This window comes from Epargyreus clarus, unplaced genomic scaffold (assembly GCF_041222505.1).
Source record: "Epargyreus clarus isolate Ecla_fem2 unplaced genomic scaffold, WU_Ecla_fem_2.2 ptg000005l, whole genome shotgun sequence".
NCBI classification, from domain to species: domain Eukaryota; kingdom Metazoa; phylum Arthropoda; class Insecta; order Lepidoptera; family Hesperiidae; genus Epargyreus; species Epargyreus clarus.
In genome coordinates, this window is record NW_027332213.1 from 6,503,289 (window position 1) to 6,527,262 (window position 23,974).

A 23,974-nucleotide genomic window follows, 5' to 3' on the forward strand; every position below is an offset into this window, starting at 1 on the left:
AAAACTAGATAGTCACAGTGATTTAACTTTTTCAGTGCAAATTACAAGTAGCAATTTATATTTATTCAAATCCTTCGAAAGTCCAGTACAGCGTGTCATGTCAGCCGACATGCCCTACTTACTGCGTATTGCAGGTGTTCGTATATGACACTTAAACAAAACAACCTTCATTATCTTATAATATATCATATGTTTCTATTCAATTCAAGAGTTCGTTAACCTCATGCGTCACTCGATTGACATGGATAAGTAAGTGTATTAAAACAATCATTGACCATATGGCCTGAAACAAGTAGCTCCGGCTCTACTAAAATTAAACTAGTTCAATCTTTTATTTTAAGTGTATGTCAGGTCATATGGATAAGACGGGCGTTCTCAAATACCTTGTGACACTTTCACATAAACGTAACGTAAATGAAAGGATCTCAAAAATCAATAAAAATATTTTGATCTTGAAGGTAAATTTAACAGAAAACGGAAGTACAATTGAAGTTAAGAAGATACTGCCGCTTCTCAACACCATAGATAAGTCCAAGAAACCACGACGGGCATAGTACAGGAGTCTTATCTTAATTGCGAATTGGTAGGCTTCATACACTCTTGACATCTTTTGTTAAAAGAACTCTCAGGCAGGCACGTTTCCTTACCATATTTTTCATCATCATTTCAGCAAGTGGCAGGTTAAATTAAATTGTAATACGCACATGATCAGAAAAATCGGAGTCAGAGACGCGCCTGGGACTCAAACCTCGAACCTTCCGACTGAGACACCGAGTTTCAACCATGATTTAAATTATATTATAATCTGTATTACAGACATATTTATACAGTTAAATTTATATGTAAAATAAAAATCTTGGTCATAGCATGAAATTTTTACTCGTACACTTCCTTAATATTACGCATAAAATATGCCATTTTTATACAAGATACTAAAAAAATTAATTGCATATCAAATGCAATATCTCGCATAATCTAACGACTGTCTATTCTTGCTCATTGCCAAACACGATTAATTGCACAGTCAAAAATAATTTATAATGACCTATAATTTTCTAAGAATCATTTAATAAATATTGAGTACCTCATTTGATAAATACCGTGGTATTTACTAAATGATTACCTACTGAATGATTTACCTATGCGTATCTAGCGTTTACCATACAGGTCTACCCGCAGTGGGTTCCGGATTCGATTCCTAGTAGTAAAATCAAAACTTCAAACTTCTAAATTTAAAATTAAAATATAAATGTAAATTTCTTCATCAACGAGGGTTAACTGGTGGAGAATGCCACTAGGTATTAAGTTTGCCCTTTGTAACCACTAGGTTCACAATAAAGTTTAAATAAATAAATAAAATCTAAATTTGGTCTGGGTCTGGTAAGTGTTTGTATGTTCGTCTTACCTTGTGTCATTGGCATCCACAAAAATCCTAGTGTAGGGCTATGATTTTAGAAAGCGTTATTTATTTATCCATAACCTAATACACTACTAATTACTTTAACCTATGCAGTACATGTTTCGAAATACCTTTATCTATGTACTTGAAACATTTTAATGTAATTGAAACTGAGATTCGCAGTCACGACCATGCATTGATTTACATATCATAATTGATCACGGTTTTGCTATATTTCACCCTTTAATCAGATTTTACATAAATTCTCGTAAGGTCTGACACAGGGTGCTACCGTGGCTAGGTAAAGAAATAGATACAGTCTTACAGGTTCGATAATGTTAACAGTAGCCTTCTACTATGATATTTGGTTCCATTTCAATCTAAACCGCGATCAAGCAGCATTATTAAGCGCTTCTGTGTTCTGATTTCATTGGTTTTCGAAGGGATACATCCAAGGCGTTCTAACTAAGTCCTCAGGGGTAGCAACGCATCTGTGGCTGACCTCATATAGGATCATAGTCTTATCTGGAGTTTATTACAGATGTGCATGGGCGGCAGTAGCCACTTACTATCATGTTATATTAAAAAATGTATATCTTGCATTAGGTGTAATAAAACTATTAATTATCGATTCAATAATATTTTATTTAATTAATAAATAACAGAATAACGATCTCAATTTTACAAGCTAAGAACACAAGCATTTATAAAATAACGATATAATTTTTTTTTCCATCATGTAATTGTCATGTACAAAACAAAATATTTTGCTTAATTTATTTCTATAGCATAAGGGAGTCTACACACTTCTCATAGTGGAACTGGAATAACATTGATATCATTTTAGTTAAATTTGATTTCTTCCACTTATTACACTCATGTGTGTGACAATATTCATTAATAAAATAAGCAAATAATAATTACTACATTACGCATTTCATCTTGTCACAACATACGACTTATACGAGTACATAGACTCTCTATTTAAAACATATATACCTAGTGTTTTTTGCAACCTTCGTGACTACATTTAAAATTATTATCATCGTGATAAATCTTACTCGGAGCTGCTAAATGTGAAGGCTCCCTTAGGTTTCATCACACAATCATACTTTGTCTTCTCTGACGCCAATAGTTTCATTAGTCTTGCCTTGTGACATCTCGTTGGTGACGATGTCTAACGAACCATTTTGTCTTAAACCGCAAACCGCCAGAACTCTGTTTGCAACATTACGCTTTCTCACGCAATACAACAAAAGCATGAGGAAGGTCAAAATGACAACAATGACTCCTACGATGATGGGTGCACTCTTGTCCATATCTTCATCGATGCGTTTTTCTAACTTTGCGTTTTCTGATGACAAAAAATCTTTTAACGCCGCGAAGTATTCTAAGATTCCTCTCGTTGATAGTTCGTTTTCGCCGGTCATCGTGTGAAGCACACTTCGCCAGTCCTCACTCGCGCCAAGTGCCATGCCGTCGCTAAATCATAAAAATATTGTGAATATCAAGACGGATAAACAATTAGCTAACTACAGACTAGCTTTTTTATTTCTCTATCAAAACACCTTTGTGGTATATTTCATTACATTTTTTAATAATAAATAAGTATGGTGGTAAGTTTGGATCTCATGTTAACTAAACGTTTATCGTTTATATCAAGCAAACGTACCCATACATAAAAACTGTTAAAAACATAAATTCAGAAAGATAAGCTGTTAAGTACCTAATGCTTGGCCAAAGATTGTACCCAGAACTTACTTCATAGCACTGACAAGGTAAGCTAAGCCATGATATTGTAAATAATATAAATAAACTGTATTGAAAGTAAAAAAATGTCATTCCAAAAGCGGCACATCAATTCCAAATGAAGCTTGACATCGACCGTCCTTCACCTTCATCCATTGATAAGATTCACAACACGTAATATCATTATATCCATGGCCACATATGAATGAGAGGGAAGGAAGACTGTACCTTAGCAATTTTCCCGCTTCCTTCTGCCCGCGTATGGAGCACTCATGCAGAGGTCCTGTATGATTAATCTTCTCACACAGCGCCTGTAGTATTTGGAACTCGAGGATAGGTGATACCAAGTAGCTGGAAGACACATAAAAGAAATTGTTTGATGCTGGAGGACCAAGTGACGTCATCATCATTATCAGTAAAACAATACTGCTACCCAGCTGGACTCTACTTTTAATTGTGTGATTTAAGCTATAATCTGTATATAGAACCCTTCATTTGGTTTGCCCAATTCCTGATTAATAATAACAATGTTAAATGCGGTAATTTTTTGGTATTGTGGAAACAAAAATAAACGTACTAATATGAAATATTTGACAAATAAATCAGAATTTGAATTACAAGTTAGTCCAGTGTGCTGTTATTGCTTAGTAGTAAATCGTTGAAAAGAAGTTTAAGGATTCCAAATAACAAAATAGTATTGCAAGTTCAAGTTCTGATAAGCCTGCTAATGCTAAAATTAACTCTTCATGTATAAGGAAAAGTAAATGTATAAGGAAAAGTAAATAAATGAAAGACTAAATGACCATGAAGGTAAAATTAGATATGTTTTAAATATTAAGAAATCATACTGGATCTTTCTTGACAGCTATTAAAAAAATATATTTACAAACCAAAAAGCTAAATTCTTCAAACGAACTAATAATGCCTTTCAACGACAATTTTGTAGTTATTAGGAGTATATTTGAACCAAATGAACTCATTTGGTTCAAATATACACTAAGTCTATTGAAATATTGTCTATTAGAAAGTAAATAATTTTAGAGCACAATTTTCTTTCGACGGAATATTACGTTATATCTTAATTTTAAGGTTAACAACGTTTATCTCGAACTTACGTAATGTACTGCACATGAGACGCGACATGGTACTTGGCTGCTGGATCCAGGTCGCTTTCGTTCCGAGGGACCGGCGGTGTCACCCCTGTCTCCTTCGTCCTAGAACAAAACAAATTCTCTAGCAAAGTCTAATAGTACGCAAATGAACATTTTATTATTTTGCGACACAAATATTTATCACCTTATTTGAAGACATGACGTTGCATCATACAGACCTATCTCCCTATTACCTATAATGTCGAAGGTCTTTGAAAAGCTATTGTTAAAGCGACTCAAGCCCATATTAAAACATAAAAAAATAATACCAGACCATCAGTTTGGTTTTAGAGAAAAACACTCCACAATTGATCAGATTCATAGAATTACCAATACAATAGAGAAATCATTAGAAGAGAAGAAAGTCTGCTCCGCAGTATTCTTAGATGTAGCGCAAGCCTTCGATAAAGTCTGGCATGAAGGTTTGATATTAAAGTTAAGAGAAATGCTACCAAAACAATTCTCAGAAATTTTAATATCCTATATTTCAAATAGAGCTTTCCGAGTGAGACAAGGAGAAGCATACTCCGATCTCAAGCAAATAAAAGCTGGAGTACCACAAGGCAGTGTATTGGGGCCGGTCCTGTACCTCTTATACACCTGTGACATTCCAGAAACAGAAAACAACATCTTTGCAACTTTTGCGGATGATACTGCAATCTTAGCTGTTGGGAATGATCACGCTGAAGCAGCGGAGAAATGCCAATTAGCTATCAACAGAGTAGTTAACTGGACGAAAAAGTGGCGAATGAAGCTCAATGAAAGCAAATCAGTGCACGTCGACTTTACAAATAGGCATAATAACTATCAACCTATATATATAAATACTACACCTATACCATACGCAAATACAGCCAAATATCTTGGCATGACTCTTGATGCGAAGCTGCGCTGGAAAGCTCACGTCAAGAAAAAACGGGATGAGCTAGAGCTGAAATATAGAGCTATGCATTGGCTGCTTGGGAAACATTCCTCGCTGTCTACATACAATAAGTTATTATTATACAAACAAGTCCTAATGCCAGTATGGACATATGGTATTCAACTCTGGGGCTGTACCAAAAAAAGTAATGCAGAAATTATTCAAAGATTTCAAAATAAAGTACTTAGGAGTATTGCAAATGCACCTTGGTATGTAAGAAATGAAGATCTACATCGGGACCTTAAAGTAGACCTTGTCAAAAAAGTAATTAATACGTATGCCGAAGGTCATCAAAAAAGACTTCATCATCACGTTAATATCGAGGCTATCCAGCTCCTCGATACAACGGACCTAGTGAGAAGACTCAAACGGACTAAACCCTTTGAGCTTGTGACATGACACAGTGTAGTGTTAGTGAAATAGTGATAAGTGAACATTATAGAACACAAGAACAATGTGTCTACTCCCTTATGTGTTAAAACAAAGAAGTGCAGTGTCAGAGGACGCCACCTTCATTATATGATTATTTAGCAGTTTAAGTTAGCGTAGAATTACTCATTAGTCATAAATTAGGCTAGATCGTAATTAATATAAAGTACCTATTAGTCACTTGGTACTTTATACAAACAAAAAAAAAAAAAAAAAAATTTGAAGACAAATTCAATAAATAAAAACGTATCTTAAAATAATAAAGCACTTGTTAGTACCTACTATACCAAAACATATTTCTCTCCCCCTTCTCTCCATTGGACCTACAGACATTAAGCTTGTCATACACGGGCAGACAAATTATAATATTATTATTCGTTTCGATACGTTTAATGTCTGTAGCTAAAATTGTGGGGCAAAATATAAGTTCCTGTATATTCATTGGAAAACCCTGACGGAGGCCACTCGCAAGCGCTGGAGTCACGCAAGGATATTCTTATAAAATATAATGCTTTTAGAATGTGCCCATTAACGATTGCATCAAAGTCGCCGAAAATCACGTGTCTGTGAGGTCAGTAGAGCAATAGATCTTGGGGAAAGGTCACGCACGTGTCTAAACGAAACGTTAATTACTAACATTGATGGGTTAATATTGATCGGCCTGAAACTCCAATAAACCAAAATAACACAAGGTTCCCCATCGCAATAGGTACGAAACGCTTTAAATAAACTTAAGTGAATATTTTAAAATCTGAGAGGAAAATAAAGATCTGTGAAGAGAATCTTGCAACAGCCGCTTTTCATGGTTTTTGTGCACCTTTAATATAATGATCTAAAAATACAAACCACAACACTTGATATAGCGTAAAAAATATGAGCGTTACTTTAAATCCATTAACATTTGTGTTACAATGAATAGTTAGTACCTACATGTAGTTTTTTTTATAACTCAATATTCATTTGATTAGTGCCAATATTGATCTCATTTTATACTATTTATTTTGTTTTACGGTTGTCGATCCGTCGATAGTCAGTTCTTCATTGAACTAACGACGTCTAACATTGAACTTCTTAACTAATGAAATCAAAATATAAGTCAATAAATAGTTCATTTCTCAATTAAACCTTAATTTTGACAGTCGGTATCCAATATAGGGAGATACCACCGCAACCACAGATTAATAAATAGTTACTACGTAACAACAACATCCACCCCAACAACATCTATTCTAATGTAAGATGAACCGCGTTTCGATGGTGTGGAATTCTGGATGCCTGTCGATTTATAAATGAGGGGACAATCTTAGTCCGCAAGAGTAGTAGTAGTAGTAGAACCTCTATTATTTATTAAACATAACATGACACTGCTTGTTTGGTACTCCAATCTCTAAATAAAAATGAAATTCCAATATTTACCGTAGATTCCTACAATCGTGTTTCGTCGTTCTTTTAAACAACTAATTTATAGGTATACGTGAATAAACAAAGACAACACATAGTATACCTACATGTTATATGAGGCCATAATACGTGAAGAGTTGCGAAATCTTCAGTCGACATTCTCGTGGTTTATCTAACAGCTAGATAATTGCACCTTGATATTTAAGACATTGCCTAAAGTGGCTTGCATGTATTGGAGCAAAGACAAGTGTCTCTTACAGATAACATACATGTGAACTTAATAAAGTAGTAAATGTTATGTATTCCAAGGATCTTATAATGAAAACAATTGTGAAGATGAAAGGCTTGTAGCCATCGATATACTACTAATTGCTTGTAGCAGTAAAATTAGAAATACCGCTACAAAAACCTAAGCCCGAAAGAATACCTAAAATAATTAGCTTGGTGGTATAGACTTGTAACTACAAATTAAGGTTTGCCGCAACAAATTAGACAAATTTTAATACACCATACCTAACCTTAAGTGTACCTACAACTCCTCTCAATAAGCTAACAAACAAAAGAAAAAAATATTGGTTGAAAAATAACGAGAAAAAGGTTTTTTGTCTTGTTGAAAAGAGACTTTTTGTCTTTACTTACGTATATTTAGATATTTATCTGGTCTCGTTAGCAGTTGCTGACCTGAGTTGCTGACTTAGGTCAAAAGTGAAAGACGATTGAACTTTATATTGTCACTGTCAATATAGTGGCAATGTTGATTTGTGTGCAAGATGATTCATATTACAAACTCGTTTAGATTCAAAGTAGGCTGTGAATTAATACAGTGTGGATTTCTTAAGTATAAGTTTCTATATAGATAAACTAATGAAATCTGTCTATAATGTTAAAATCATTGCTTATTTGCATGACACCTAAATATTTAAATTACACCTTTATTATTTTTTTCTGATTTTCCATCTGTACGGATGAATCTTGGAATGGTTTATGCCGATTTTAACCAGATGCTTACTTGAACTTTAAACAGAGTAAAGTTGGATCCTAAATCATGAGTCTGACGGAACAACCACGAAATGTTCGTATAATATAAAAATACACTTACCTCAATTGCCACCAATATTCATTCCAATTTTGCAAGGAGCTATTAGCGAAGACTTCCCATCGCCACTTGTCCAGAACGTATGCGTAGGCCATGAGAGGGAGTTTCTCTAGCGCCAGCCAGAGGAGATGGTTCATCGTAGCCTTGTCTCCTGTCGCCACCAGCGTGAAGTTCAAGGTTTGCATTTGCGTCGGCGAGGTCAGCTGCACCGCCGCGATGTCGGAGATTGCATCGTGGAACGCTGAGTGAACGGTACATGACCATTATTATATGTAAGTATACGAGTATTTGTAGTATCCGTGTATGAGGAATACATTAAATGTATTTTTAGCAACCTGTGACATTTTTATGTTTTTAAGTACACAAAAAAGACAAAATAATACGTACATAAGTTATGCAAGGGCACAAATTATTCTATATTGAATATTATCGTCCATAGTTGTATCAGAAAATTAAATACTATTTTATTTATTTATTCTTGAAAATCTATTAAGGGTTATAGTCTTCGTGGTATATACTTTTTGCTTTACTATTACTATAAAAATATTCGTAACTATTCGTAACGGTTCAATCCACAACAAATAAATGCCTTTCTATTTTCAGTCGCCAAATACTTTCGGAACCCTTTCATTGGGGACAGCTAGTATTGTATAATTACTTTAATTGCCATCGAGAACCGTCGAATGTATGTTTACTTATGTGTTTCGATGTTACAATCGCAAATAAACTGTACCACCTTGAGCGGTGCTATGGACTTATTTAAAGATTGCATAACCAGAACACGCTAGTTTTTAATCCAAAAGTAAATAAATTCAAGTTTACTATTCTGATACCGCGCCCGTATGATTAGCAAACCGTCACAAAATCAAACGTATGGATTAAGTGCTTCGCTTGGTTTGTTTAGATTTGCAATGTCTTGGTATACCACTTGGTCCAGCCAAACGTTTGTAGTGATTTCGAGTTTGCGGCAAACGTCAAGTCTATAGAGTATGTGTCGAAGTCTGTGGAAGTAGATCATGGTACATTCACAAAATGTACCATGATGCACTCAAGTGCAAATTATGCTTCAATGAAACTTGAAGCGTTATAGCACTTACAATGTCTACAAGACTTTGGCCGACTTTGTTATAAAAATGTTTATGCTATGCGAAAAAAGTGGTCTAATACTATATGGTATTTATCCTATAATTTTAAAGTCGCGAAGTATTAGATTTATGGCTTCGTATAATTATATATATCAGCTTTTACCGGAAATTAGCCAGTCTAGGAAATCTTTCGTAGGCAAAGCTTGATAAACGTGTCAATTAAAAATAACTTTCTAATTTCATAACTCATAGCTACTAAAAAAAATACTTTTCTATTTAATATTTATCGGTGTCTTTTTATCCAACTTGGTCCAAGAAATTCTGTCGGTTTCAAGAAATTGCAAGAGTTCTACAAATTCAACATTTTCTTTCGCAGATATTACAATTAAGTAATTACAAATTATGTACATATAATAATAAAGTAATTATGCTAAATAAGCCAAATTAAGCGGAATACATTTAGCTCTCTCTTTAGGTAAAAATGTTGTGAGACTTGGAACAATTCCTTACATAAAAATTTAGATAGAAACGTGTTTAATTAGAAGATTAAATCTCATTAGAAATAATTTCTTTCTTAACTTACAATAAAATAAAATGTTGATTGCTGTTAATTCTATGAATAGCGTTGTCAATAATGCCAATCGGTTACCGTTGTCTATTTCATAATTCACGACCATGTGACAGAACATGAACACAGGTTTTATAATTACGTGTACAGTAAATAGTATTACGTCAATGCAATAAGTAGCCAGTTATGTGAATATTTCGTATAATCGAATAGGATTCCTGAGGGCCCGAGGATTTGTCTCCAAGCGGAGCTTGTTACACAATCGCACGATTCTCTCAGGACAATCGAATGTAGTTTATTAATAATTCATGTTGATGAGTTATCGCCACATCGCACTTTATATATAATATGCAATGACTTGCAATTTTATTTTATGTTCGAATGTGATAGAACTCTTTGCGATTAGAGCTGTTAATTATTTTAGCCGACTGCGCTGGCGTCTCGAAGGCGATGGCTGCGATCTGATCTGAAGAATTTGGTAAAGAATCAGGTGTTCAGGTGTTCAGGTCAAAACCTCTGTACTACTTCGCTTGCTGCAACCCTTTTTATGTGTTATTTTGGACATCTCTCTACTGATCCGGGTCGTACTCTACGCTAATCCAAAGTGTACTGAAGAGGGGACACGGGCTAGAAGCTAATTCGTGTCGGATGTTATCAAATCGCCCGTAGTCCTAGGCTTAACGACTTCTATCCTATGATAACTACCGAGATCTTAATTTGTCCTTTTGAAATATAAATGGAAACGACTCCGTCTGACGTTGCTTGATTTTTAAAAAATATGCATAATATATGAAATCAAGAGCATATCGTTTGTAATCACTTAATATCAAAAATGATACTATATGAATTATATAATAATTAAGTTTAAACCACACAATATAAGACATACTACTTGCCAATATGCTTATAGAGGTTATTTGTATATACCTGGTATAGGTCCATCTCTGAAGAGCGGCGGTAAATTACTATAATGTTTGAAGTATTGCACGTGGCTCAAGAGCCTCGCAGCTCGTGATAACCCAACAGTGACATCTGTCACTTTTTCACCGCACCATTTTATTCTGGAATGAATTTTTATAAATAGATATTATTTTAACAACCAAAATAAAACAGTTTATGATAAAAGCGAAGTTTCGACCCATCGTCAGAATTTCACAATGACCTTGAGAGTCTTCAGTTTCAGCTTTTTATAAAAATCGGTGTAGTTCATTTGCCCTTCAATTGCTTAACTAAAAATATTTACAATTATAATTACACTTACAGAAAATTAAAAATAATAAATTAAATATTTAAATATTAAATAAATAAATGTAGCAATTACACTCACAGAAAATTAAAAATAATAAATTAAATATTTAAATATTAAATAAATAAATGTAGCAATACATTTATATCTTCTTCAGTATAATTTTGTTTGATTTCGGTTCAAACAAAAGAGAATGATCGACTTCATGTCATACTCCCGTCCTATTTTCACTTGGGCAGTGGACTCTTAACATTTGTAAGAAGTCGATTAAAAATAAAAAGATGTCGTCGAATACTCAAGCAATCCCAATTTTTTTAGAAATATTAATATTCTTAACATCATACTTATTTATAAAGCGCCTTACTTATAATTCACTCCATCGCACATATCGTGGCTAGACGGCAAGCAGTTAGCTGTAGCCATCGTTTTCTTAATATCTTGATACGATTCTTTTGCTGATTGAAAGCCTAAAGATTGGTGGAACTCGTCAACTGAATCAAAAAGATCCATGGAGTCCAGGGTCCCGTTTTCTACTACCGAAGGTCGTGGAACGTCAGGATATGGTGCGACTTTTGGGTAGATTGGCTGCCACTCTTGAGCCCAGAGATTGCCTGAAAAAACATACAATATTATCATTATTGGTAAAATGAAAAATGTTGCAGATGAATAATGCCAGGCGTTTAGTTAAAGATATTAACAACTCAAGACAAGTCTCGGACATGTAAATTTGCTCAGAATATTTTCACTGTTAAAGGAAAGGATATATTTCTTCCCAAAAGACGACTTATTAGGGATTCTACCAGTATCAAGTAACAAAATGTATTATATTATATAATGCATATCACACAATCATAGTTTTTAATATAGTGTACAAAAGGTGGCCGCGAGCCCATACATTTTGAAACATCTCCTTTAACTTAAATATCTACTCATATATGAACCAGTATAGATATATAGAAGTATAGATATCTCACCGCCTTGTAATTGAAGGAAGCCATTAAATGGCTTAAACGGCATTAAATGGCATTTAATGGGTGTCATGGTGCAATTTAGGCGGAACAATGCCGATCAAAAACACGAACTCCAAGAAAAAAGCTTAGAAATATCGTTTCATCCGTAAATGATCTAAAAACTATTTTTTTTTAATATTTGTCAAACACGAAAATAGATGACAGTGACAATTTCAATTGTCAAAACTGGTTACATTTTCTTGTTAGGAGTGAGTAATCTTTACTAATCAATGATACGAACATTTATCTTCACGACATAACAACGTTCCGGTCTTCTCCTAATTTTATCATATCTATTGACTAGAAACAGTAAAATATGTCACATTAGTTAAGCGACTAACCTTTTTATCACTTTAAACACATAACTAATACCTACTCTACTTACTCGTAGTATCAATTTGTATCATACATTGTAAATTTACCATTATGATGTACAAATTTAAATACAAAGGTGTTAAATCACGATCGACATTTGATATACATTATTCTTGATCAACTTTTAGTATTTAACTATAAACCTAACTTACCAAGTATATGAGCTGGAATTTCCTTATCTTCTTTTAATTCTTCAGCATAAAATGCCTTCAGTTTAGATCTAACATAATCGTGTAGTAATTCATAAAGAGGTTTAATCTCAGACCAAACCCGATCAACAGTTTTAACAAAATCCTCATCTTCAAATGCATATCGCCACATCTCACCAGCATCGGTGAAATTTTCCTCTTTAGCAACGTTATTCATTCTTGCGACATAATCTTTAAAAATGGGACGAATTTTCTTTCCAGTGCCATCTCGGTACGCTTTCCAATAATACGCCAATTCGTTGCTGTTGTTACTTGTTTTGAATACAGATATTATATCTGGAAGTATATTAAAACAGATGATACTAATTAATGAGACTAAAACAGACAAAGCTCCTTAAAGCGTAACTAATTTTATGTCAATGACTTTAAGCGTCATGGTACGTAGATGGTACTACCCATCTACCTACCATGATAGGTCAGATTTCATTAATGTGGACAGTGTTTTTATTTTGGTGTTTAATCATGTTTAGGCCCAAGGAGTATCGCAGAATGTCGTCTAGCAACGTAACACACTTAGCAACGTAAGAAACTTATCCTGTTGAACTTGATATACTTGAGTTATTTATCGGAGAGCAGAGGGTAATGTTTTTCGACCTTATGTATGTATGTATTTCTTATTCTTGCTCTACAACTCAAATGGCAAACGGATGTTAACAATACAAGGTGTTGTTGGATTTGTCTAAATCCTGGGAGTGACGCAGACTTTAATTATTATAAAAATAAAAATAAACTAACTCTTCAGTTGCGTTATAATAATTGCTTGTAATTCAAGTAGCTTTGTATATATTACTTTATAACTATGTAGATTACCTACTAATAAAAATGATATAAGTTAAGCCCAAAAAGCTAAATTTAGTAGAGGTACCTCCAGGCCCCAAACGTTGGTTCAATGTGGCTGGCACAATAGGTACTTGACTAGTTACGCGACGTTACAAAAATAAAAATCCGTCTACAAAAGACCTCAGCTAATGGAAACATCCCACACTTGCAATATCAAATTACCTAACGATGATAGGGCAATCATCCTATTAGATCGCTTAGATGTACACCTTTCTTGAATGAACGTGCATACAATATGGTACATAGTAGGTACCTAACGCTAGCATTAGATGCATAGTCGTTTTATGCTTTGTTATTATGTTATGAAGGCACTATAAATGATTTTTATTTACAGGAGCATAGATTATAATTATGATTGTTATTATAATTATTATAGTATTCGTTATTATAGTTATTATAATTATTATGGGAGCTTTTTTATTAAGAGGTTTTATTAAGAACCCTTTTTGGTTCGATTCCGAAGATCACCGCCCGCTTAAGATGCCTAATAAAATTTAATGTAAACGCTTTTATTCATTTTGAAAGATATGTTAAAATATTATTTTATAAGAGTAATAATTCCATCTTAGACATTTACAGTATCAACGCATCAGTGACTAACTTCAGGTTAATTACAATTGATTACAGATGTGTAAAGGTGGTTAGTGTTCACTTTTCACAATGTGTGCTCGTTTACAGCTACTTAAGTTTTATATAAAAGTATACAGTTTCTGGAAATATGTAGGTACTCTTCCTAACCATTCATTGTTCTTGAATGTTCCGTATTACAATCGGTGGCATTGTAAGCACAGACTGAAACCCGGCTCCAAATGCGCTGCATTGTATCGATTTCTTCTCGTTGCTGGAAAATGTAGAAAAATTATCTGATTTATAAGTGGTCATATGGTACAACATTGAAAAGTCGTAGTTATTTTGAAATTAAAGTTTAGGAACTCAAATTTCTTTTTTTGTATAAATATCGAAATCAAAATGCAACGGTACCTTGCTTTGCGGCATTTGAACATTGGTCCCCCTCGCCTTAATTATTCTAATCTTTCTGTTCATTCGTAAATCGTTTTCGTTTCTAATGTCGTTCAAATATTTTTGTTTTAATAAATTCCAATATTGTTTCTTCGTTTCATCTTCTTCTGCAGCTATCCTCATCTGAAAAAAAAGCATTTTCTATGATATCCACTAAACTATTATTTTGAATAATTCAAGAAAATACAAATAGATTTCTTACCATAGCATTCTTCTTCGATTCATTATTGATATCTGTTACATAGGACCATAAAGCTTCAGATGAAGTCTTGCATACTTCCAAACTTAGTTTATCCATTTCATCCATAAATGCTTCTAAAGTAGAATTTTCTTTGTCCAGTTCCTCTAACTGAATTTTAATATTTTCAACTACGTCTTCACTTTTAACTATAACTACACTAGGATCTAGTACTGTCCTCATTGCATCATCTAAGAACTTCTTCTCCTTTACTTCTTCTACATCAGTTTCAACTTCATGACCGCTTTCATCAGACTGATCAGCTGTCTTATTCCACTTTACGTTTTTATCATCTGTCGACATTTCTGATGTTGGATTTGTCAGAAATTGAACTGAGCTGGATCTGTTTATCGCTAGTATGACGCATAATAATGTCTGTAAAATATTGTAAAATGATCTGGCTAAATAATTACAGCTGCTTGCATTGTCTTTTGTTTTCAAGTCATGAGGCCATATGCAAACGACGGTAATGTTTAATAACACTAATATAAAACACGTACGTGATACGTAATAAAGATGAAGGACAACGTAGCTTCATGTTATTATGTTTTAATGTCGTTATAACAGTGTAACAATAGGACATTCGCTCGGAGTTATTAAATAATGATCGCATCCTCTGAACTCCATATGGCCTATGGTATCTTTTTTCATACTGTACTAGATATCGTATGATTATATTAATATCGGTTACCTATCTTATGTTTACCTTATATTTCATTATTGTTCAAAATAATTACGATTACAGGCCAGTACATTTTGGAAATGATAATAGCGTCCGTTTATTTTTGGGTTAAAATGTAGAATCAATTATTTATTCAAAGTTATTTAAATATTTTAATTTGTCGAAAATAAACAAAAAGTTAAATTTTCTTCAACAAAAAATTACGGACCATCCTACCTTGTAAGTGACCTAGAGATCGTTGATTATGGCTCAATTAAATTACTATTTTGTAAGGCCAATCACAATATAAAATCTCGCAATTACCGAGTTACAGAACAAAATAAGTAAATAATACCCACAATGAGCAGCATCGTTGAGTTTCACAAGTCTTCACGGTATCAATTCACCCACTACATTTTCAACGATTCGTTTTTACGAAACTGATTTACAGCGAACGTCTGGGCGCGTCGACACTACACCTTACTGTGTTCCATTCCAGTATTCCCTCGTTGTTTGTGAATACTGCGTACTGTTTGATCGTTTTGTAGTAGATTTTTCAAATTGGAACAATCGGACGGCGGTATTGTTTTGAAAACGTAGTGCACCACGACTCGCTAGCGGCGCAAGCGCATTGTTATGTATGAAATGCCTCGTATTAACCGCAGGATGTTCTCGTGAGACCGGAACGTCCAATCGTTCTATTACCTCATTACTATTTTTATTAAAATTACCTAAGAAAGGATGACCTATCCGTCTATGTACCTGCTTATTAATACTGACGATAAAATAACACTGTCAATAGTGTATACACAGGTGCAGTTGCACTAGATATACCTATATTCCTATGTGTATCAATTCATATGCAGTGTGTGTAGAATATTAATTCTTTGGTAATTGATTTATATAATTTACTCACAAAGCATATTGACATAAATTTAGGCCTCTCACACTATTTTTATTATTATTTGATAATTATTAGGTATTGTTATCTATTGTCCAATATCTATTATTTAACTATCTATGTCTATTATCTAACGTTATTAGTAATCAATCTGTCCAATTTTAGTCTAGTACCTAAAGATCGAAATATGAAAATTCCTAGTGCAAAAATTGTTAAATGACTATCTTTGGTAGGCAAATCATTAGATACATAGATTATTATTTATTAATGACTAGCGTTAACGGTAACAAACAACAAGTTCCTCCTGTAAAAGTGCATTTTACTGTAGAAGAAATTGAATGGATTGAACATCTTTTTCGCATATATCCGTCAATAAATTGAACTTGAATAACAATATTCTTATGGAAAGTTTGTATTACTTCGTCAATGTGTAATTACTACAGTCAAATCAAAGCAATCGTGACTTTCGTATGAAATACCCATGTTCCTACTTTATTACATGCGGTAACTGGATTCCATAACACGCACGGGCCGATAAGAAAAATAATAAGCGGTACTGTTTGGCAAACAATTTTATTGCTTTAACTTGACATTTGTTTTCTACAATTATTGTACTAATTCTACTGATGTTTACTATAACTAATTTTCTTTACTGTTAGTAACACTACTTAAACCTCTGCCACATATGTGTGCCTTATAGCAGCAATGAAACGCTGTTTTCTGAGTTGAAAGGTGTAAGACGAATAGTCCACAATAATAGTAATGACGCTATGATCGATTTCATGTAGGTCTACTCTTCTACGCTACATATGTAAAATTGGTAACAGGGGGTTGTGCTCATTTCCTAAAAAAACTTAATCCACTTATTGCAAACTGTTATTTTGCATGGTATTTTTTGTGATTATGTGTTCTTATTTAAAGAATTTGGTAATGCATTATAAATGGGATTTTCCAACTAGATCTTCAGGGTTTGAAAATCATCTGCTATTGACAATAAACTAGAATTGATAACAAACACGCGGCTAAAACATAACATTACATGTATTATGATTGTTTCCTTTAAATAAGTACATAAAAATCCTATCACCCCCATTTCATGCAGTTGTTAATATTATGTTCAATTAGTATCATACATTTTATTAAATAACAATATTATCATTACATTATTTTGTAAAGTGTACAATAAAGATGTTTTATTCATTTTTTCATTCCTTTTTCAGGAATGACGCCAGGATCTCAGCACCTGCTTGGTCTATTTCAGCATAACCGTATGGCTCTAAAGCTTTCTTCGTTCTATCGAACCATTTTGCGACGTTTTCATGGCTTCTGAAGTCGAACCCCAGTGCCTGAAATAGGTAAAGATTTCTATTAAATAAAATGCAACAATTATAGTCCGCGTAAAACTGCTAGTCCGCTTTGAATATAGAAATGAATCGCGTCTCCATAGCAAATTGTATGGCTACACCTGCTCGCAACAATTTCAGAGCGGACTAGCAGTTTGGCACGTACTATACCACACTACCACATTTACTATATTGGCCAGTCGTGTTTTTTTTTCAATCATAGCTTATACCTATGCTACCTAATAATAGCGCATAATAAAGTTAAGCAATGTCAAGCGAGCTCGATAGTTAGTTGGATGGGTGATCGCTAGTGGTAAATTGTATGCACGTCTCCGTGCTATGCAGGGTATTATTTATTAGCATTGGAAAAATATTTATCCTTGTCGCTGCCTTATGGGTTTAAGTCCCACATAATCCAAATCCAAAATGATGGCCCACAGTCCAGTATTTTATCCACGAATGCCGGCCGTATCAACTTGATTATTAAAGCTTCAAGTTTCTCCTAGTTATGATGTATAGTTACTATATCGATTATTGAAATATAAAAAAAGGCTGCCAAACATCCTTTATCTAAATGTTAAATCAAATTCATATTAAGACGGTGTTGCAGTGAAATGTCACTAGTCATAATAAAACCAATTGATACATCCTGTATCGTAATAGCATTCGTCATATCGTATGAAATCAGATGTTACTCGATATTAGGGTCTATATGATTCATAAGGTCAACGATCAGTTATTAATAAATGATCGAACATATTACCGTAGTAGATATTTATACCGTAGGTACTTTCCTCACGGTCCCTGTAGTTCCGGGACCAGAATAGGGCTACGGTATCCTGCCTGTCGTAAGAGGCGACTAAAAGGGGCTTCCGGGGTAGCGGGTCGTAAGAGTGGGAGCTCGAACCGCCCGGACAGCGACCCCGAGAAGGACGGCGGTATGTGTGGTCGCATACCATCGTGCACACCAGACGGTGTGGCGAGCGACACGCTCACCTGGGCGGAGCCCGATGGGGCAACGCGCTAAGAGGAACGCAACCGGAGTCCGGTTGCGTTCCTCTGGAGATCCCGGAGTCCTCTACGCAGTGCAGAGGACGGCCACCGGGGGGGTTTTAGTGCGGTAAGAATCCCACATAACCCCGTGCCGCTCCCACGGCACAGGGTACCCTCGTAACCAAAAAAAAAAAAAGGTACTTTCCTCACAGTTCCGCCTGATGCTATGTGCAAACTAAGGATATTACATAAATACCATAATATAATAGATATTATTGATTTTAATTTTCAACAAATCCTAGGCTTTGCATCTTGGGCCGATGTAGTCATTATACAAAGCTTTACTTTTGCTTATATGCGCCGATTTTTCTCCATAATGAACGTTCTAAAAATAGAACTATCTATTGGAAACTATTTTAAAAATATGCCATTATTATGATTTTGAACTTGCTTTTCTCTTATATGATTTTGAATTCAAAATTATAAAGGTGAATAGCTGACTGATTATTTAGATTCTTCCAAACTATATAATAAGCATTTATGAGACATTTTGCTTATTAGGTGTATTCATAGAAAGTCTCTAAACATACATCTAGGTTAGTTAAGGTGACGACAATGGTAATATCAGCGATGGTGAGGTTGTCTCCAGCCACAAACGCTCGGCCCTCCAGCATGCTGTTCAGCCAACCGAGTGCTTCGTTTAACTTCTCTGCTTTATCTCCGTTGTAACTCTCCCCGTGGAATAACATTGGTCCCTAGAAAATATCATCACTTGTTTATATGTAACATTAAGGTTTATAAAATCTCTTCAGTCCCGAATTTAGATTTCTGCAGGCCATCTGTAACCAACTACAAATAGAAGTTCTACTTCAATTTGAACTCATTGTCTCTTGTGAAATTAGTCTTTAGCCCAATTTCAGAGCAACTCTGTTATTAGAATTGAGGAAAGTTTAGAGATACTGAAAACTAAAATCCTCAATGTCGATCTGTAAATGTAATCTGGAATCTCTTAGTATATAAATAATGCTCATATACGAGTAATACAAATATCTGTATCTTATTTAAAGTGAAACCATACATTAAGTTTTTGTAAAAAAATAAATTCTAAATCTATTTTCATTGAAAACTTACCATTACAACTACAATTTCAAGATGTAAATTAACTGAAAAGTAGCACATAAAAACCTCACTGAAATTCATCATGCACATTAGGTATGTTTCAAATATTACCTATTTTTCAATATGAATGCATCTAATTCCATTTCAAAGTGCAATATAATTAAATTCAAAAAGAAATAATGTATTTCAAATGAAGTGTAAACAGTGATACAATAATAAATTCCGGTTGACTAAATGTTTACGATTATTTACTCTCGGCCAATACAATAGGATAGTTTGATTTGTAATAATAAATATAATAGATTCTAGTGATCGCTGAGCGTGACAGCCCTGGTCAGGGGTTACTGGTTAGGGGACAAAGTGTGTTTTAAAAAATATTCTCCGTAGCTTTGTTTGTGAAGAAAAAACAATTTATATAGAAGCGCTGCAAGTTACCTACTATTAAAGCATATTTCAATTGATTTTAATGTTCTTGTACGTAATATAAAACTAAGTCTTCACTTGTTTTTTTAATGTATCGAATGTGTTTTTTTTTAATAAGTTCACCGTGTTCTTTAAGATATAAAAACTGTATCAGCTTTTCTACTTCTTTGTTGCAACGTTTTTTGGTTTCGTGTTCTGTTCTGTTTCAGTTCTGTGAAAAATCGCGCCAAAACAGATTCAATTGTATTGAAGATGTGCGTAGATTGATAAGCAATTATGAAAAAAAATGTCTAATATTACCTACTTCATTTTTTTACTTTTATTGATGATAATTTTACCTTTATAAGGGTTGACTAACGATAAAACAAATATAAATAAATGTTAGTGTGCTTTTATTTGTACTTAACTGTGTATGATTTATACTTACGTAAAGTGCCAAATACCGCGCAAACAGGGTACCCAAGTCAAACTGGAGACGCTGGTCTACCAGAGCTCGTAGGCGAGGGTTCTTTGGATACAGGGAGTCGTCACGACCATACGCATTGACCAGATATGCTTGAATGGCTCGGCTGTTGGGAAATAATACTTATGTAATAAAATAAAATAAATATACACGTTCTGGTATTACATGAGTCAATTAGGTCTCTATAGGTACCTTTCATGCTATTGATAAGCTTACTAAAATCTCTGTAGGAACCTAAGTCACGAAATAAATTTAAAGCTTGTCTCACAGTTTAAAAGAATTCATAAAATTTAACTTAAACAAAAATTAAACTTGCTAACCTTTCCCATAGTATGAATCCGCTGTCATCCATTGTTGGTACCGTGTGTTGAGGATTCATCTATAAACAATTCAATGTTTACAAATATCCATGTTAACATACGTAGAATATATTGTATCGACAAAGTAAAGAAATAATATTCAAAGATTGTATAAAATTTTCTGTCCTGTATTTAGATTTTTGATCATGTATACAGATATTGTTATGCGCGTAGTTACTTAGGCCTTAATATTCTCAGTTATAATCATAGAAACATAGCGTAGCGAAAAAATTCGAAGTCCATGGTTATATTAATCACACTTACATGTCTGTGTTTGCGTATGTATGGAATAGAAAGAGTCATATAATAATGAAATCCTGTCTGACGTCAAACTTAGACACATCCAGACAATACGCTATGTTTTACCACTTACAACTTTTATCAAAAGCTAAACGTTACCTTAAGAAACTCCGGAGTCATATGCTGGCCTTCCAAGATGTTGGTTAGCACCAGTTCCAAGTCAATCCCCACAGCCCTGGCCGTCATGAGCACCGCCCGGCAAGGTGGCGAAGGCGGTAAGTAGTACATCTTGATGGGCTGGCTCGGCATCCTGCTGCTCTTCGAACGGGCTGCTGCGTTGCTGTTGTAAAAGAATTTGATGATATTAAATTAAGGTTATTCAAACCCTTTACTGTCCGCCTCCTGGGCATGAGTCTCAATTTCGAGTGAGAGGCGTTTAAGTCATTACTATGCTAAATAAATTAAATAAAATAATAAATAGATTCATATTAATGTAAAATAAAGATAATTGTAATTGATTGAAATTTAATGTTTTTTTATATCTTCCACGCACTTACCATTTAATGCAAACTAAGAGTATTAAAATAATAGCAGTTGGAATTATTTTCATTTTTGGAGTTCAATTTTTCAGTTTATTATCCTACAAACAAATATATGTTAAAAAACAAAACATATTACAAAATTAAATTACACATATGTAACATATTAAGCCTATATAACATATGAAGCCAATAAAAAGCAATGTTTAAAGGCAAACGTAACTTTCCCACGCAAAACAGACATTCACATACGTATTAAATATTTTACTAGACTGGCAAACATTTTAAAATATAATGAGTATTACAAAAGGCAATTAAGATTTAATTTTTAATAGATTCCACAAATCGCGAATATTTTTTTATGAAATTCACGATGTCGAATGAATTTTTATTTCAACTGTTTTATCCATAAATTGCGCCTTTTTTGAAACTTTGAAACATTTTATTTGGAAAATAACATTTTACAGTTCATGAAAATAACTATTGTAACTTTATTGAAGTCAAGGAGAAATACGATAATATTGTACGAAGCGCCTACATATTTTTTAAACGCAAATTTAAATACATCTCTAAGTAACTTTCCTACCGGCTACGCTCACTAATATTAATGCTAATAATTTTAATACTAATAACAGGTTTTAACTGGAACAAGCAAGAACATAACAATTTTTATTCGCTCACAAAATAATCTACTCGATTTTTCTCCAAAGCGGAGTAAATAACCAATTTTTACACGAGCACTGAAATGTTCTATCTGAAATAAATAAACGACAAGTTAGCAGTCACGGAAATGATGAGCGCCACTGATTTATATCCATGGAAGCTATCTATTCTATTGTATCACAAATTGCCGTTCCTACATTGTTGATGTGAGTACCATAAACGCTGGGCGGTCCAAAGAGTCAGCTATCCAGTCACTAGTTATAACGAATTTAATAAAGGCAATTTGTACGAGTATTTCAATTATTGTTTGCATCGGAAAAGAGGCTTATGATGAGCAGATGATGCACATGATGAGAGAGTGCATAATAATGTCATTAGATACCATTAGATCCATATTCACAAGCATCCATAATATTCATAATATTATCCATCCGTTCGTCTATCCATCTGCCTTTTAAGGTCCACTGCAGGGCATAAGCCTCCCATAATTGGCACCCTTCAAAAATAATAAAATTGAATAGATAAATTGAATACTTTTAAAGAGAAAAAAAATGTAAAAGTAATATGCAGAAAAGAACATATTGTGACAGGAACTAAATATGTCATAATGATAAAATAAAATATTACGATTTTTTTTCCAGATAACGATGACTATTTATTGAATTCGATTGCGCGTGGCGACGCGTCGCCACGCCGTACACACTACTGCATATAGACTGTATATATATATACCATCGTATAGCGTTGCGACGCGTCGCCACGGCATGCGTCACCACGCCAGAAATCGGTTTTACGTGCGGCTATAGATGTTTCACATCAAAAAGATATTCGCTTCGATGAAATATCATTATTTCCTGAATAGACGACTTGTGTAAATCCAACAATTCGTTTTATACTAGGTGCCTTTATATATATTTTTAATAAGCAATAATACTTGGAATATGAAAAAATAACAGGCGCTTCAAACACTTAGGTATGCTAATACAATATAGACTTAGTGTCTGCATGGTACAATGTAATATACATGTTATCTACAAGACATCTGTAGACGACCTTAAGAAGGACTCTGCCACTATACAATATCTGAATAACTTAAAAATCGTGTGTACTGCAAGTATCTTCGTTACTTCTACCATATAAAAAGACACTATAGTGATATAAAATAAAAAGACACTAGTACGAGAGAAATCACGGCATTGGGTTGTATACACATGCAATAATGACACCTTACATAACGTTAAGAATTACTGCTGATCCTCAATTACGTAGTTGTTGGAGTGTATAATGCAGATAGAGTAGCACCAATACAATCCACAATCAAACTACCCCATTATCTGAATTAAACCGTGGAATCATTTGCGCTGAAATACAACACATCCACAATAATGGCCTGTATTTGTAATGCCACCTACAATTTTGTTCAAGGATACCTATCTATTATGTCTATACATTATATACCTAACATAATTGTAATCACGGCATGTAACAGACTTAGGCACTTAATAGGTAAAAAGTAATTTAAAACATAAACA

At 33.8% G+C, this 23,974-nt stretch overlaps 2 protein-coding genes across 3 annotated transcripts; both read right to left on the reverse strand.

Annotated features, from left to right (window-relative positions):
• Positions 1 to 2,262: 2,262 nt before the first annotated feature.
• On the reverse strand, positions 2,263 to 16,113 carry LOC140758002 (angiotensin-converting enzyme). The gene is made up of 11 exons (XM_073093938.1): positions 15,759 to 16,113; positions 14,703 to 15,113; positions 14,462 to 14,623; positions 14,219 to 14,321; positions 12,584 to 12,916; positions 11,411 to 11,657; positions 10,728 to 10,861; positions 8,151 to 8,388; positions 4,264 to 4,362; positions 3,377 to 3,499; positions 2,263 to 2,881 (listed from the first exon to the last, which is right to left on the reverse strand). The coding sequence occupies exons 1-11, from the start codon at positions 15,768 to 15,770 to the stop codon at positions 2,506 to 2,508; spliced, it is 2,238 nt and encodes a 745-aa protein (XP_072950039.1). The 5' UTR covers positions 15,771 to 16,113; the 3' UTR covers positions 2,263 to 2,505.
• A 1,329-nt stretch (positions 16,114 to 17,442) lies between these two features.
• Positions 17,443 to 22,616, reverse strand: GSTd1 (glutathione S-transferase delta 1). Of its 2 annotated transcripts, none has more exons than XM_073093939.1 (7): positions 22,461 to 22,616; positions 21,798 to 21,880; positions 21,400 to 21,580; positions 20,962 to 21,020; positions 20,606 to 20,747; positions 19,227 to 19,391; positions 17,443 to 17,646 (listed from the first exon to the last, which is right to left on the reverse strand). In XM_073093939.1, the coding sequence occupies exons 2-7, from the start codon at positions 21,848 to 21,850 to the stop codon at positions 17,506 to 17,508; spliced, it is 741 nt and encodes a 246-aa protein (XP_072950040.1). In that variant the 5' UTR covers positions 21,851 to 21,880; positions 22,461 to 22,616; the 3' UTR covers positions 17,443 to 17,505. The 2 variants fall into 2 exon arrangements, with proteins under 2 accessions (XP_072950040.1, XP_072950041.1); XM_073093940.1 differs by having other exon boundaries at positions 22,503 to 22,577.
• Positions 22,617 to 23,974: the final 1,358 nt, after the last annotated feature.

Excerpts from the sequence above, each read along its gene's own strand:
- LOC140758002 (XM_073093938.1), bottom strand. Across the intron at positions 14,322-14,461 it reads TTCAAATGCCGCAAAGCAAG|CAACGAGAAGAAATCGATAC; the intron begins GTACCGTTGCAT and ends TACATTTTCCAG. Across the intron at positions 2,882-3,376 it reads GAAGCGGGAAAATTGCTAAG|CGACGGCATGGCACTTGGCG; the intron begins GTACAGTCTTCC and ends TTTATGATTTAG.
- GSTd1 (XM_073093939.1), bottom strand. The coding sequence starts at position 21,850 with ATGAAAATAATTCCAACTGCTATTATTTTAATACTCTTAGTTTGCATT. Across the intron at positions 21,021-21,399 it reads TGACTCCGGAGTTTCTTAAG|ATGAATCCTCAACACACGGT; the intron begins GTAACGTTTAGC and ends AATTGTTTATAG. Across the intron at positions 19,392-20,605 it reads CGCGGTATTTGGCACTTTAC|GGACCAATGTTATTCCACGG; the intron begins GTAAGTATAAAT and ends GATATTTTCTAG.